Below are 17,147 nucleotides of genomic sequence, written 5' to 3'. Positions count from 1 at the left end.
AACGAAAGGGGTATTATTGTTGTCATTATTATATTTTGAGATCACCAATTTAAGCTAGAGTCAATATCATAATATTTTTATTACAAATTGAGGTGCCAACCCACCATAATTTAAAATAAATAATGTTACACCTAAATCCATCATAACTCAAAAACTCAAAAAAGGACTGTCAAAAAAAAAATCAAAAAAGGTTGTTGAGAAAATATTTTGAGATTTTTTTTTTCATAAGCTTTCTCTAAGTGAAAATATTTAGGTACTCTTTTAAATGCTCAAACAAATCTAAAGCACAATTTTAACATAAAGTAGTCGATGTCCCATACGACGAGAACAATATAAATTAATTTTAAAATATTTTATAAAAAAACTATACTTTTTCTATATGAAATTTATCTTTATGGTTGTGTGTAATACTTATTATTAATATTGATGCCTCTACCAGAGCTCACAGCCATTAATTATCTTCCATCTTGGATTAAAACTTGTCAATAACATATGCTAAATATCCCTCTAAGATGATATCTCTTATACGTATTTCAATTGCAAAATTAATAGCCTGGATTTGCTATTTTTGTTTCCTCCGAATCTAAATTGCTCTCCCTTTGCAGCTCAATGTTGCAATAAGTGACCCGTTATCATCTCGAATCAAAATTCTTGCTCCAACTTTGCTCTTTAAAAATCACTCCATCAACGTTTATCTTGAAGGACAATTCTTAAGAAGGTTGATATTTATGCTTGATTGGACAAATGTGTAGAGACAAATAATCATATTACCCAATCCATTAAATCTGACTATTGCAATTGTAAATTGAACTTAGTTTTTGAATGACAATTCTTAAGAAGGTTGTTAGTTATGTTTGATTGGACAAATGTGTAGAGACAAATAATCATATTACCTAATTCATTGTAACTCTTGCAATTATACATTGAACTTAGTTCTTATGCAAAAAAAACAAAAACAAAAACAAAAATGATATCCATTGAATCTATCTAAAACATTTAAAGTAATAAAAGCATATTAAAGATTTATGTTGTTTGGCTAATTTAAAACATCAGCCCATTGTTTGGAATATAGTGGGAAGAAGTTAATGTAGAAGGCTATATGTACACCACTCTAATAAAGCGTTACATGGTAGAACCTCATACTTTTGAATATGAGGTTTCTGATTATATATATTGATTGATCAACTGATTAGTCCATATTATGCCTTAACAATATGTTTGCAAAGGCTAAAAGCCTTGTAACTCAATTAGTATCTCTTGGTGTTTCTAATGGAGATATTCAAGGCATAAATTTCCTCATCTGTTGTTGTAACTATTGAATTTTATATATATATATATATATATATATATATATATATATATTTGGTAAGAGAAAAAGAAAAGGAAGATGAGATCTTGAAAAGAGAGAAGAAAAATGTATTTTCATGTTTGGTTAAAAAAAAATGAGAAATATTTATATTTAGAGAAAATAATAATAATAATTTAGAGAAAAAGAGAGGTTAACACAATATGAATTTTTCTTATTATTATTATTTTCTTTGAATATAAAATTTGATAATAATGGTAATTATTAATAGTCATTTTATTATGATTGTATTTGTATATAGAATTAGGATATTCTACTATTTAATAAAAATATGGTGTGTCAAGATTCTAACGGAGAGGTAAACATTGAATGAAATTTCAATTAAATTAAAAATATATTTGAATAATGATATGTAAATCAAGAGGTCTTGAAAGCTTATGTGACACAATATTAAAAGGTTTTACAGATATCAAACGTCTTTGGTTATATAGAGATATGTGTGTGTGTGTGTGTGTTTAAATATAAATTTAATCATTAGGTAGTTATTAATAGGTAGTTATTAATAGGTAATTATGTTAATAATTAATAGTATTTTATTTTAGCTGTGACAAGATTTTAATGAAGAATTCAAACTCAATTAAAAATTATATATTATAATATTATAATAATTACGTGTAAAATCGTAAATCAATTTGTAATTGTAGTAGTAATTGATAGCCTTTTCTTTTAATTGTGGCTAGATTTTAATTATATAATATAATTTAAACTTAATTAATAATAATAATAATAATAACAACAACAACAACGTGTAAAATCGTACAACTTCAAAAACTTGTGTGGCAAAATATTATAAGATCAACTAAAAATAAAAAGTATTTAGTTTTATATATAATACAATAACACATTATTTTCAATAACCAAAAAAAAAAAAAATCATTAGGGTGGAGAGTTTTTTTTTTTTTTACATACTTTCCCTTGCTTCCCCTTTCTTTTTCCCCCTAACCAATGTCATATCTTAAGGTCCTCCACTTAATAGATTAAACCTTTATGAAGTGCAAAAAAAAAAAGAGAGTATATGGCCCCTATTTAGTTGCAACTTGATGACATTTGTTACTGTGAGACATTTGTTACTGTGAGTGATGAAAAAAACATAATAGGTTTCATGTGTGACAAATGATTCACTCGTTATAATCAAATATGTCATCAAATTGTGGCAAAAAAATTTCATTCGTAGAAGAATTGGGGGAAAAAATTATATACAAAACTCATAAATAGTAGGTAACATCTGTAAACTTATTTTATTTAGAATTTTTTTTTAGAGTAATAGTTTACATTCAATTGTAACCACCAAATCTTGACCAATCTCCAAAACCACCCATTCTAGCTCCATTTTTTTTTTTTTTTTTTTTTGGGTAAGCAATCCGTGTTGCATACATCCAAAATCAACCCCCCAAATTAATAGCACCATCTCTTGATCTCTTCAACCCATCCTAATCTCGTGCTTCCTTCTCGCACTCTCTCTCTCTCAAGCTCAACCATCAAGAACTCCTCACTTTTTTTTTCTCTCTTAGTCTCTCAAATATCCTACAAATAACCAAGGAGCCAAAAAAGCCATGGCTGCCTGTGGAAGCCTCCAACACATCTTTGAGAAGCCATTGCCTGAAAACCCAACACTTCTTGAATCCCTATCATGGAACCAGATTCCCAATATTGAGGAGTCACCATCCTTCACTGAGATTTTTGGTGAACTCCATTTCAAAGAGAATCCTGAACCATCCAGCTTCCCAAGCCCTCCCACATCATCATCATCATCGTCATCATCATCATCATCTATCGAAAAGCTTGATACCAATGATGAGAAAGAAGAGAACAAGAGGACCCCATCATGGGATTCCAATTCAGACACCACGACCCCAGGAAACAAGTATACTAGTAGCCACAAAAGCAGTGACAGCTTTTCATCAATGAACTTTGATAGCCTGCAGTTGTGCACTGAAGGTCTTGGCTTTGAAAGCTCCGATGATGTTGAAGAGTTTAGGAATGAGAGAAATCAAGAGTGTCAAGTTGAGCAAGAAGAGAAAGTTGGAGGCTTGATGACAAAGCAGCATCATTTGGCATGCAATAAAAATCATGGTGGTGAATTTAGGAGGTCAAGGACAAGTAGTGGTGGAGCATTCCCACCACCTATTTCTTGTATAGGCAAGAGTGGGAAGCCTTGGGTTTTCTTTAAGTCCTATAGACAAGATGGTAGGTTTGTTCTCAAGGAAATGAGGATTCCCACCCAGGAGTTTTTGCATGCATTTAGAGAAGACGGTCGCCTCAAGTTGAACTTTGTTCAGCCAAATGATGAGATTCTAGAAGAAGAAGAGGAAGAGGAGGAGGAAGATGAAGAAAATGACAATGATGATGATGATGATGAAAAAGATGGGAAGGAAAACGAGGATGTGTAAGCAATGGAGGAAAAAAAGGAGATAAGATAAGGCAGGATGAGCTTGAAGTCAGCACAAGCAGATATGAAAGTCTCAGGCAATTTCGTATTTGCAGGTTGGAGTTTGCTGATTTCAACTCTTAATTAGTCTTGTAGATGCCAGTTAGAATTTTTAATTCTGCTAATAATTAGAGAAAAGAAAAACATGAACCCAGCTTTGCATTTGAGAGGGCAATTTTCCTTTCTTCTGCTTCTTCTTCTTCCTTTTTTTTTTTTTTTTTTTTTTTTTTTTTTGTTTCAGTGAAATTATCAGTCATCCAAGGTAAAAAAATTAAAAAAGAAAAAAAAAATCATTTCCTCTGTCTATCTGAATTTCCCTGCTGAAGGTGTTTTTAAAACCAAAAGATGGTTTCTACTTTCTGCAAATTTAATTTCAGGTTATACAAAATAAATTCTAGGTGTTTTTCTATGAATTAATTGCAGAAAACTATCCTAAATTATAGGCGCTTACACTTTGCATATCAAACTATAAAAAGTTATAATCACCATCTCAGTTAGAACAAATTTTTGCCAAGTGTCTTGTAACGACATAGCCGGCTTTGTTTACGAGAGCCAGTCTATTTCAAGCAATATTAGCCGCATTATTTATGGCCAAAAATTTCAAGCAATATTAGCCCATTAGACATAGCTATATATGGCCAAAAAATAAAAATAAAAACCGCGTTTGTTTATTTTTTGAGATAGTTACAATATACTGCTAACCCCACAACTCAAATCTAAAGTAAAGCTAAAGAGCTTAAAATGCTAATCTATTATATCAAATCATAGTGCATTTTATTTGTAATTTGTTTAACTAAAAAGGTACATGTCAATATATCTAGACCGTACCAAACCAAGAAGGCATTAAAGGAAAGGGCAACCTTATGTATTTTTTTTCAAATCCGTGTCTCACAGATCACCATAATCCAATACTTCCATATACTGCCATATATACTTGGGCAAATGGCCGAATGGTATTTGGATTTCTTGACTGTGTCTCGTGTACCATAATAGCACATGTTGCATTAACCTTAATTAGTGTTGTATATAAAACAAAAACCATTAAAGAGGGTTTTTGCATCCAGGTTTAAATGAGTAAATGATTGATTTCCTTTATCACATCCAGGCTCCAGCATCCAAGGCATATGAAGCCAGGAACCATTAATTTATGGGGGACAGCAATGGAGCCAAGTCTCATTAAATCTTAAGAATTTGGTTGGTAAGAGGAAAGGAAAGAAAATGCGAGGTTGAAAAAAAAATGAAAAAGAAGAAGAGACCAATATTTTTGGTTAGAAATGTTCGGCAGGAACTATGAAGGTTAGAAAAATGGACAGAAAATTTCTGTCATATACTTCCTACCGATGAGATGAGATATCCCATAAACCTCGTGGACTAATGGAGTGATAGATGACACGTCCTTTAGATCCATTAAAACCCACCACCAAGATATTCCGGAAAGGACTATTACATCTTTGTATTGAATTGTTTTAAATAAAATAGAGGAATAAAATTGTCAAATCATCTATGTAAGGTATTCTAACTCTCTCAAACAAACAAAAAATCTATGTAAGATATTCTCTTAATTTCCTTTAATTTTGGAATATAAAAAAGGGTGGACCTAGATATAAATTAATATCTCTTTCTTTTTTCCCTTTCACTTTTCTACTCTACCAAAAACAAACATGAGAATATATCTTTTTTTTCCCTTGAATGTATCATTTTTTTTCCTTCACCGTTTTTATCCTTGCACTTTTCTATCCAATCAAATGCTCTATAAGTGTTGCGCCAGAAGTCTTGTAGCATACACCTTTTAGTGTATCCACAAAAATATCAAGGGCTTAAATCTCCCCTCCCTCGTTATTATCAAATTGTCAAAAATAAATTGCTCTACATGTTATATATAAAAACAATTGCCTATATAATAAGGATGTTTTATGAAGCCTAAATAAATACTAAATTTATTTGAGATGCAAATAGAGAAGCAAAAATGCACAACAGAACAAAATTAACGAAAGGGACAGTGAGAAGCAATAGTAGATCAGCAAAATTTGGGAATTTCTGGGTAGTGACAACATCATACTCAGTTGTAGCCAAAAAAAAAAAAAACATCATGCTCAGTTTTCAAAAGCTTACACAAGATCTATGACCTGGATAAGAAGGCCCAAGATGCTCACAGAAGGCCTATTAAGACACCAGTGAAGAACAAATATTGAAGTTCACCTTCAAGCCAAAAAAAATACAATGAAAGTTTAACTTGAGACTTCCCACGCCTTCCCCTGCAAGCTGGGAATTAAGGTCGGTAGCAACACTTTATGTATATGACTCAGGATGTTGATTGAAAAAGAAAAAAGAAAAAGGGGGAAGAAGACGCAGCGAAAACCTATAATTAAATCAATACCAATGACCAGGGTGATGTTCAAATTATGAAAGTGACACCCAAATTAAAGATGAATAAGGAGGAACAAAAAACATCAGCTATGTCCCAAACCCATGGGGAGCCTACCTATGATCATGACACGAATGATATTGCCAATTTCAAGGTTTTTTTTTTTTTTTTTTTCACAATGTAACATTCTGGAACAAATGAATAGTACCTATAGAGTCAAGTAGTCAACTAACAGTGAATATAGTTCAAACCTGAATTTTACACCACAAAATGAGCATATATTAAATTGAGACTCACCAAAGTCTCAAATATAATCTGTGGGTAAATCGTTATTGATACACCTTTGGATTCATCTAATTGATGGTTAGTTTCAGAAAAATGATACGTTAAACAACCAATTATGATTATAGCCGGTAAAAATCTAGAGACAGAGAGCATCAAAATAAAATAACTCCTTTAATGATTGAAGTTCATGGCCCCAGTCCCTTTTTATGGCCAAGAACAGATTCAAGCAAAGCTTATCATAAATAGGAGGCATCACTCTAAGGATGCTCTTTATAAAAGATAAAACAAAGTCTTCTTGAGATGCTTTGGGTACATCAAAGAGAGATCTGATGTGAACTACATAACTTTTTCCACCAGACGTGGCAAGACAGGTCCCAATTTATTGGAAGATTTCATTTCCTGACAAGTGCCAATTCTTTGGAAGATTATAAAATCTATAGCTTTCTTGATTTTACTTTTTAGAGCTATATGTACTATTTGTATTTCAAAGAAGCCCTACATGTCGCTGATAGAATGAGAAACTCTATGGCTCTGCTGCTATGAAACAGCTCGCCCATCACTTGAGCATGATTGCAACTATAGGCTTTGTTCCCACAAGGTGTGGCCAAACTCAACCATCAAAACAAGGAAGAAATAAATAAATAAAAAGCTATAGGTCAGGTGTATCTGCTAGGTTGAATGCACCATTGTAGCCAAAATTTACACTCTGTAACACACTAACGACTCTTTCAGGCTACTGTTCTTGATTTCATACATTGATAAATTATTTTGTTGAAAGAGTTGAACAATATAATCAGAGTTCAAATAAAAATGAATTTATGAACTTCAAGAATGAACTGGACTGGAAAACCATTCCCTAGGCCTTGCCTTTAGGTTGCAAAAATGGATATGGTTTAAGTTACATCTTTGTCAGAAACACCAAGAAATGTTAGTTGAGTTACAAGGCTCTTGGCAGATATGGTTTAAGTTAAATTCACATCTTTTTCCTTCTCTTTTTAATTTTATTTTATAAATTTTATCATATCTAATCAATATATAAACACAAAGTCAACAAAAGTTGCATATCGTAACTGACCAGAGTGCTAATAGGATACTGGAGAAAATGACTATTCTTTAAATATCATGAGGGCAAAAGGCTAGGATTACAATGTCAAACCACGTGAGAGGAAACTTGGGCTTAGGTGGTCCAAAAACAGTTTGATCAATAATAGAGTCAATTTTCCCAAGTGAGCATCCTCTAGTTATTAAAATTTAAATGTAAGATGCAGTACATAGCAATGTGACATGATAATGGTATTAATCACCAATAAGGAAAACAAAAATTACAAAGCCAGAATAACAATGTTCAATAAACCATATTTCAGATGTGAAGTTCAACCAGATATTGTTGCTCACTTTGATTTATTTTATCATTGAAGTGATCTAGCTGTTCTGCTCTCCAACACCCCCCCCCCACCCCCCCCCCCCACCACCCCCACCCTATCCCCGTCCTCCACTTCCTTCATCCACCCCCAAATCATAATGCTTGAAAATAATACACAGCTGTGAAAGCTATTAAAGCAATTTTATTAATTACCTCACAAACAAGACACTAACAGGATGATCTCACACTGTCGGGCTGTTTCCGTCTAAAGTCAGAAGCACTTTGTATAATTCTGGACGTCGATCGCGAAATACTCCCCAGCCTTTTCTCTTGGACTTGATCTTATCCAGATCAAATTCTGCAAGCAGCAAAGCCTCCTCTTTATCATCAGCAGCTGAAATAATTTCTCCAGTAGGTCCTGTGATCAGTATAGATTCACATATATTTGTATTAGCTACATATCCATGGACACGGCCCAATAACTTGAAGGTAATCTCAACTTTGCTAATATCATCAGACAAATAAATGGAATACCTGCTATAAAAGAGTTTCCGTAGAATGTAATCTCACTTTTTCCATGCTCTGTCTCAATTATCTCCTTTCCTATGCGATTTGAAGCTACTAGAGGTACCTGAATTCATCCAAAATAGATTAAATCCCTTGTGCGGTTGCATTTCAATAACAAACACCATATTTATCAATTGTGATCTGCACAATCACCAAAATCCCTCAACATAAATCATCAAAAATACAACAACAACAAAAAATAGATTATTTACTCAACAAAAGACACATTTGCTTTGAAATGCATAATCTGTCCTTACGTATTGTTTTATGGTCATTTTTAGATTATTTAATCTCTAACAAGGCAGGTACTGGAATGAGGACCAGAAAAATAGACCAACCTAGAACCAACTACAGTAATTCTAAAGTTGATATTCTACTAGTCTAAAAAACTTACTAAATTTGCCCCAGCATGCCCTTGCATTACCCGCTTCCAGTGATCACGAGAATCAAGACCCTGATCCTGAGGTTCAGAACCAATAGCAGTAGGATAAAACAATATCTCTGCACCTTGAAGAACCATAGCTCGGGCTGCCTCTGGAAACCACTGATCCCAACAAATTGCTGAAATTTATAGGCAAAAGTAACTTTAGTTTTCCCCTATCCTGAATTCTGTCACAGATGAATTATTAGAACAAAAGAATTTGCTATATTGTTTGCTATTAGCATGGTTAAATAGCAAATCTGAAGCCTAAAGTGAACAAAATAAAGGTGTCTTTGCATGGCCCCATAAATTTTAAAAAAAAAAATGCCCAAAATAATTAAAAACAGAACTTTAAAAATTAGAGCATCTAAACTTCTTACCAATTCCAATCGTTGCAAACTTAGTCTGAAAAACCTGTTTACCAAAAGCATCAGGATTATTGTAAGTTGCACTGCTACCACAATCACCAACAGAATAGAAACTACCCAAGAATTAGATATAAGTTTAGATTATACTCCCCCCCATCCCTAATTAATACTCCACATTTCCCTTTACAAGTGGTACTATTACTTAGAAACAAAGGGAATACTAAGCACCCACCTTAAAGCCAGTGTCTCCTGGATTGAAATAGAATTTTTCTTGGTAGCCTGCAGGAAAAAATTATTATATATTAGCATAAAAAAATACTTCTATAAGATTCGATGTAGGGAATAATCCTGCATCTCACATGCCTGGTCCATCTGGGATATGGGACTTTCTATAAAGTCCAAGATCTGTTCCATCAGCGTCAACTACGGCTACTGAATTATAATGGGCATTGTTAGCCTCTTCAAAGAAGCTAACTGGTATCACCATGCCCAACTCTTTTGCAAGTTTCTGCATCCTGCACAGCATCACATAAAGGTACAGAATAAGTTTTACTGCACAATATGTGTATGAAGTTGAGATCATAGGACATTTACATGGTGCCAGGACAATATGTGAGCATGCAGCTAGCCAAGCAAATAATAGAGGGTTTCTGCTACTTTACCTCAGAATTGTTGGATGACCCTTATAAGGCTTAGCTCGCTGAAAGTAATCCTCTCTTTGTGCCTGACAGAAGTAGTAACCCTCAAAAAGTTCCTGAAAAAAGATCCAGGAGGCCAAAGCTTATACACTATCCACAGAGAGAATTATAACTTAGTTGAAGTAATAGTGTCAAACACAATCAATTATGACTTATCTAGTTTAACTTACCATCTGCATGGCATGTATTTATTTGCAAACAATACTTTACTTGCAACACCATCCATAATTTCTTTGTTTATATTAAGCATCAAATATTACCCTTTTACAGGTAAGAGCTATAGATGCCAAAAGAACGCTTTATTGTAACAAGTCTCAAAACTTGTAATAGCCATTGCCTCGATTATGGCTAATTCAAGGTAGACATGGCCTCAGAAAACAAGAGAGACAGAGACAGAGACAGAGACAGAGATGACTAAGCCATGTAGTCTCAAAACTGTGTCTGTCTAAAATTCCATTGTGGATAAGAATTTTACCTATCAAAAGAATATTCCTGTCGACTCAAGTATTGGACATTTGGACTCCTACTTGCATAAGACATGTAGCAAGTGGAGTTGGGAACCATTTTATGCAGACAGTGTAACTGAATACCAGGAAAGGATTGGGTATGCAAGGGTATTTGTGGAAGGTGATGTTGACTAAGAATTTCAGGAGGTTGGAATTGAATATCCATGGAGGCCTCTGATATTTTCTCATTGTAAGTCATTTTGGTCACTTGTCGAATGCTTGTATATTGAAGAATACAAAAGATGTGAGTACCAAATGTTCCTAAGGCTAATGATAGGATGAATAACCGTGGAAACTATATGGGTAGAAGCACAGTGCTAGAAAAAGATGCTATCAATACACCGAGTCCAAGTCTAAAAGCATTAGAAAGAATGAAGTGAGAAAAGAGAAAACGAAAGAAAATGCTTTTGCAGTTATAGATCCTGGAAGGTGTGGAAAAGTGGACAACTTGTAAGTCCTAACAGCAAGAATGGGGGTCTGTCTTCACTCACTATCCAGTAAATTATTGAAGCCACTCCTTCAGGTCATCAACCAAGTAATGGTGATAGAGGGAAAAAGAAAATAATAGAAATGGGAGAAATCTCAATGAGGGGATGCTCTCCTTGACCTGACCCTTTGCAATTATTATTATTATTATTATTATTATTATTATTATTATTATTATTATTATTATTATTTTTATAGGTAATAGAAGTTTTATTGAAATAAAAAAAAGTAAATCGTGTTTACGATGATGAACATTGTATACTTGAGAAGAAAAAAAATAAAGATGATACAAGAACCCTTTGCAATGATTATCCTAGTTTGGAATATAAGTGGACTGAATGACTCTATCAAGAAGAGGGAATTAGAGCAATGTTATGGAGAAGAAAGGTCTCCAGTTTATGCTTTGCATGGTAGAAGGTTGAAACAAAAGAGAGGAGGAGATACAGCAAGAATTAAGGACACAATGCTGCAGGATGGGATTTCAAAAAATCAATTATAATTAGCCATGGGCAGTTTGCCTATGATTTACTTGGGTATGCCAGGATCTTTGTACAAAACAGCCTTTATTTGGAATCCGATCCTTGAGAGGATGGAGAAGAAGCTTTCAGGCTGGAAGCGGCTTTATTTGTCAAGGGGTGGTAGACTTACCTTGCTGAAGAGTACTCTTTCAAGCCTTCCGATTTATTACCTTTCCCTTTTTACTATCTCTAAAGCGGTGGCGACTAGATTGGAACGCATTCAAAGGAACTTGTTGTGGAATTCATCAATCGAGTGTTTCAAATATCCTTTGGTGGCCTGGGATAAGGTTTGTTTACCGCGTGAGTTGGGTGGTTTAGGAGTTCGGAAGTTGGCGCCTTTTAATCAGGCTCTATTAGGAAATGGCTTTGGAGGTTTGGCCATGAAACCTCACATCTGTAGCGTAGGGTCATTGCCATGAAATATGGGGAGGGAAAAGGGGGTTGGTGCACTCGAGCTTGCAGTAGGGCTCATGGTTGTGGGTTATGGCGAAGTGACACTTTCGCTAAGCATTTCTCTTTTGTGGTGGGGGATGGTTCTCGCATCCTTTTTTGGCATGATAAGTGGACTGGGGATGTTCCTCTTAAAATTCTTTATCCTCAGTTATTTTTGTGTTTTGCTAATAAGGAGGCTTGTATTTCTGATGTGTTAAATCCTCCAGTGGGTGAGTGATAATGACAGAGTGTGGAGTTTAAGATTTCGTAGGGAATTCAATGATTGGGAAATGGCGGCTTCCTACTCCCTTCTTCATTTCATCCAAACTCATATTCCTAGGGGTGGAGGGTGTGACAGGCTTTGTTGGGATCCTAATGGCAGTGGGAAGTTTAATATTTGGTCCTTTTATCATTAGATTCGAAATGCAGCTCCTTCCACTTTCCCTTGGAAAGGAATTTGGAAAGTTAAGGTTCCTAAGAGGGTGGCTTTTTTCATGTGGACAACAGCCCATGGTCAGATCCTAACTTTAGATAATCTTATACTTCGTGGTCGCCCTTTGGCGAATCGTTGTTGTTTATGCTGTTGCAATGCGGAATCTGTGGATCACCTATTACTTTTTTGTCCGATAGCTCATTCTTTGTGGATGTATATGCTTCGGTTGTTTGGGATTGATTGGGTCATGCCAGGTTCAGTTGTGGACTTGTTATTTTGTTGGTATCATTGGCTTGGAAAGCATAGCTCTGATATTTGGGACTTGGTTCCAAGCTACTTAATGTGGATTATTTGGACTGAACGGAATCAACGGTCTTTTGAGGATAAGGGGAAAACTGTGGTTCAGTTATTAGAGTTGTGCCAGCAAACCCTCTTTGATTGGTCTCGTTGTTGAGGTTTCTCGGTTCGTTCTACCCTTTTGGATTTTCTTACATCTATTAGAATAGATTAGGGGCTGCTTTTGTCTTTTTGTTCCTTTTTCCTTTGTTCACTACTGTGAACTCTTTGTGTTTCTCTTGCTATTATTTTATTAATAATATTCTCTTCTTACTTATGCAAAAAAATTATTATTATAATTAGCCATTCTTCTAGAAGAATTTGGGTGTTTTGGAATTGCAATAGTGTGTCAGTGCAAGCTATTTCACAATCTGAACAGGCTGTTAATTGTATTGTAAGATAAGGCATGGTGATCATAATTGGCTTTGCTCTTTTATTTATGCCTCTAATAAAGGTATTGACTAGAGACAGCTTTGGAAATTTCTGGTTTCTTTTAAGCAGCAGTATGAAGGCAATCCATGGCTACTTATAGGGGAATTTAATGTAGTGAGGAGTACTGCAGAAAATCTCGGTGGTGAAAGTCTTTCAAGTTATGACTATGAGTTTGGGGAGTGCCAATACAACATTGAAGTAATGGATCATAGTTTCATTGGGAACTTCTTTACTTGGAGCAATAAGAGAAATGAGGTCTCTGCATACCATCAGAAATAGAGTTCTGTGTAGTATGTGGGGTATTTCATATTCTGTAGTAAGGAATTCTTCCTTGAACTAGTTGTGATGTTGTATTCAGATAGTTTGCAGTGATGTGGAGATAGTGAGCTGATTTTGTTTGCTCTGTGTTCACACGTGCATATTCATTGTACTTGTTTCAGTATTGGAATAAAATCGTCCATTCATCCAAAAAAAACCAAATATTGATATTATACATGCACGCCTAATGGTTTTTGAACCACGACCTCACCCTCCACCTTGTTCATACAAGAGTAGGAGGGTGCCATTTGAACTAGAGCTCATTGGCATTAAATATGAATAATATTTGACACTTATCTGAAAATTAACATTTCTTAGCTGCTCACATTTAAAAAATAAAATAAGCCAATGAGCACTAGCCCAAATGGCACTTCCTCTTACTACAGTAACGGGATGGTAGGTGAGTTTGTGGGTTCATAACTCGCTAAGTGTGTAACCTGCCAATCAAAAATATATATCTTTAAGCATATATTTTCAATTCTCTTTCAAAGTAGAAGACAATTTTAAGCATCTATAATTAAATTTGATTCAATGTCATTCATCATATGAAAAATACAAATTAATAAATGAGATAATAGATTATTTGACAATCACATCAAAAGTTGGTAAGATGACAGTGTAACAAAGTTGTACCGATCTCAGTAAAGCATGGCAGGCAGACCCCAGTCCAACTCAATCCAAGAAATGTTCTCCAATATCATAATGTGTCTCACTATGTATCAGATACTTACCAGCAGTAACCAACAGACAAAGAGATATCACCCAAGACATAATTTTACAGAATTAATGCATTATAATTGTATATCAATGTGTGGGACATGATCAATACAAACTCATCTTATGTTCTCATGAACAATTTATATTGCAAACATGTTTAGAAGTTGCCTTTGTAGTTAGGCACTATAGAAGACCCTCGGCCTCATATATAACGTTAAGCAGTGGTTGGTTAGCATGAAGAAGGATTTTATCCAGGATCACTGTGCCTCACCCGTAAGGCTTCACCGCCATACTAGGTGGTATCCTTAGGCACTATGCAAGACCTATACAGTCCAAGAAGTTGCATTTGGCAAAAGTTAATTAGGCCCATAGCTTTAAGATGTTTAAACCAAGAGTACTTAAAATGGCATTTGCACTATATCAATATCTCTCCCAGACAGCTTTTTCACAACCTCAAGTCGGTTTAGAATGCTGATAGATGATCAGTTCAGATGCTTGGAATCTACACCAAAACTTTATTTGGCATCAGTAAAACTGATTTAGACTCCATTAAGCCATACATATATTACAATTCCAGTAAGAATAAATTTGAGTGTCTTAATAGTCTTTTACACAGGCTCCAAGGTCCTCTAGTGTCAATAACATGCATACTTTCCAATTTGTCATTACAAATTTTAATGGTTGGAAAAGGGAGAAGACATTTTGTAGTTGAACAGAAATATATATTTTGAAGAAGCATAAAGTAGTCATAAGAACAAAGAAACAGAAATTATGGAGTACTTCAGAAGATGTATCAAATACATACTTTCTAAAAAGTAATATTTCTAAAGGAGACATATGCTACAAAAGTTGATATCAAAAGTTCCAACTATACATACCTGTATAAGTATAATGTTTGCACCCTTTGCATGAGCAGCTCTAACCAGCCTGCATAAAAAGGCCAAACAAACATAAAGCTTCATGACTTGTAAAATATCATATGTATAAAGTTTCTAAGCACCAACCAAGCTCTCAATTTGGTAGGCATGAAAACAGATGCATAACATTGATCAGATTACTAAAAACCATTGCAAAAACAAAATCTTGACGACACAAACCAAGCATTCAAGCCTGTGTCCAAACGTTTACTCGATTCATAGTTTCTTGGCCCTTTGTTTACATTGGAAGTTCCAATCTCATGATGAAGGGGATTTGGTGATTTATACAACACCCCTTCATGACAAAATAATAAAATCTAAGCATTCTCTAACTTGAAAAATACCCAAGTCGACTTTTGTTCAAAATCACAATAAGCTTGCAAAAATTTTTAAAAATTCAAGTTAGAGTAGTAAAAAATACGCAAAGAATTAACGAAAATCAAAGTCTAACACTTTTTCAAGGGACATCCCAAATATCAAAAGTAAACAAACATAAACATTTATATGTACCAATCCAACATACGAGGTAAGAACAATTTACAAAAGTGAAAAAATAAAAGGACCCAAGTGGCTTGTCAGCTATAGATTACATGAAATTCAGACCCACAGGTTACAAAAGCTTTAACTCAGTAAGAACAAGTTCAAGAACTGTTCCTAAATTAGCAGCAACAACACACGTATAACCAATTGATTGAGAAAGTAAAGAGCAAGATTAAGAATGAGAGAAGGTTTGTAAGAACTAGATTATGAAAGAGAAGAGAAGAGACATCGTAGATTAAAAACGCGGCTATAGGTAACACCCCAACCTTTCGGCAGTGGCGACATTAGTAGAGACATCGTCGGTGCAAGAAAACTGCAGAGCTGAGACTACTACTTTTCTCCCCTTTTCCATTCTCACTCTTTCTTTCGTTTAGTCACGCGGAGGACAATTGAGCGCACCGAGTGCGACTATTTAAGTGATGCAGTCTTCTTCTTTTCTTTTTCTGTTTTTTCTTTTGATGGGAATGAATATGATACGCAGTCTTCATTTTAAAATAATAAATGTCATGTGCGGTCCATTGCATCCAGCTATAAATGGAAACAAATTGGATGGTTCACAATTGCAGGTTTGGAGCATATTATTTTCCTTTATTCCATTTTTTTTTTCCTTTGATATTTTTTTTTTTAAAGAAAATTTCAATTTATGTCATCTGTTTCTGTTGATAGCTCTTTATTATCAGACCAAAATACGCATTAGTTTTTAATATAAACGAAGGTTGAACTCCAGATATCTTATTCAACTATCAGATAATTTACCAATTAAACTAATTGTAACCTACAATCATATATTATTAGCCCAACTATATTGACAATTCTCAACAAAAAGAAAACTATAATGACAAAAAAAACATATTGTTAATGGTAAGTTTTGAGGGGCTATAATGTAATAAATTATATAAATAAATAAATAAGGGATAATTACAGTAAACCCACATGTGGTATACGGGATAATTACAGTAAACTCACATGTGGTATGGCCCGTTTTCACTTTGCCTACCTGTGATTTAATCATTTACACTTTAACCACCTGAACTTCAATCTGTTACCCACTTCTGTTAAAATTAGGGGTAAAAATGTATTTTATCTTCATTTTTATGTCTCTCTCCTCTAAAAACAAAAAATAACAACAACAAAAAAAAACTCAAACAAACAAGATCAAAGAGAAGGGTTTTGTAGCTTGGATTCAAGAACACACTTGCTTTTGGTATGAACAATCTTGACCCAATCAATCCAAATAAAATTTTCATATTTGCACAAATTCTAAAAATCATTTACAAAAATCCTACACTTGAAAGTGCTCTACTCTAATTTCAAAAAAATCATTTCAAACAATTTCAGTTATTTACAAAATCATACACGGTTTCACCTTAGTTCTCTCTCAAATCTCAAACCAAAACCAAAGCAAACCACTCTTCAAAACCCAAACCCACCACACCTAGCAACACAAACACAGACCCACTACACCCACAGCAAAGAAAATAAGATAGCAGAGAGAGAGAGGCGGATCGAAGTCATAGTCGGAGTCCAACTTAACGCAAAGGAACCCATAGCCAAAGCTAGAACTTGCACTGCTGCAATATTCGTTTGTCATTGCTCCATTCACCGCCACCATTGCTTCGTTCAATGCTGCTATGTTGGTCCAATTCATTCG

The 17,147-nt window shown here is 34.4% G+C and overlaps 1 protein-coding gene across 1 annotated transcript; it reads right to left on the bottom strand.

Moving 5' to 3' along the window:
* Positions 1–7,935: 7,935 nt before the first annotated feature.
* On the bottom strand, positions 7,936–16,000 carry LOC142605693 (N-carbamoylputrescine amidase). Its single transcript, XM_075777121.1, has 9 exons — positions 15,763–16,000; positions 14,918–14,966; positions 9,826–9,917; positions 9,527–9,678; positions 9,396–9,442; positions 9,176–9,209; positions 8,769–8,935; positions 8,342–8,438; positions 7,936–8,225 (listed from the first exon to the last, which is right to left on the bottom strand). Exons 1-9 carry the CDS (start codon positions 15,846–15,848, stop codon positions 8,050–8,052), a joined length of 900 nt encoding a protein of 299 aa, XP_075633236.1. The 5' UTR covers positions 15,849–16,000; the 3' UTR covers positions 7,936–8,049.
* Positions 16,001–17,147: the final 1,147 nt, after the last annotated feature.

This window comes from Castanea sativa, chromosome 8, assembly GCF_040712315.1.
Source record: "Castanea sativa cultivar Marrone di Chiusa Pesio chromosome 8, ASM4071231v1".
NCBI lineage: Eukaryota > Viridiplantae > Streptophyta > Magnoliopsida > Fagales > Fagaceae > Castanea > Castanea sativa.
Note: the sequence above shows the minus strand (reverse complement) of the source record. Positions and strands in the feature narration are given on the sequence as shown.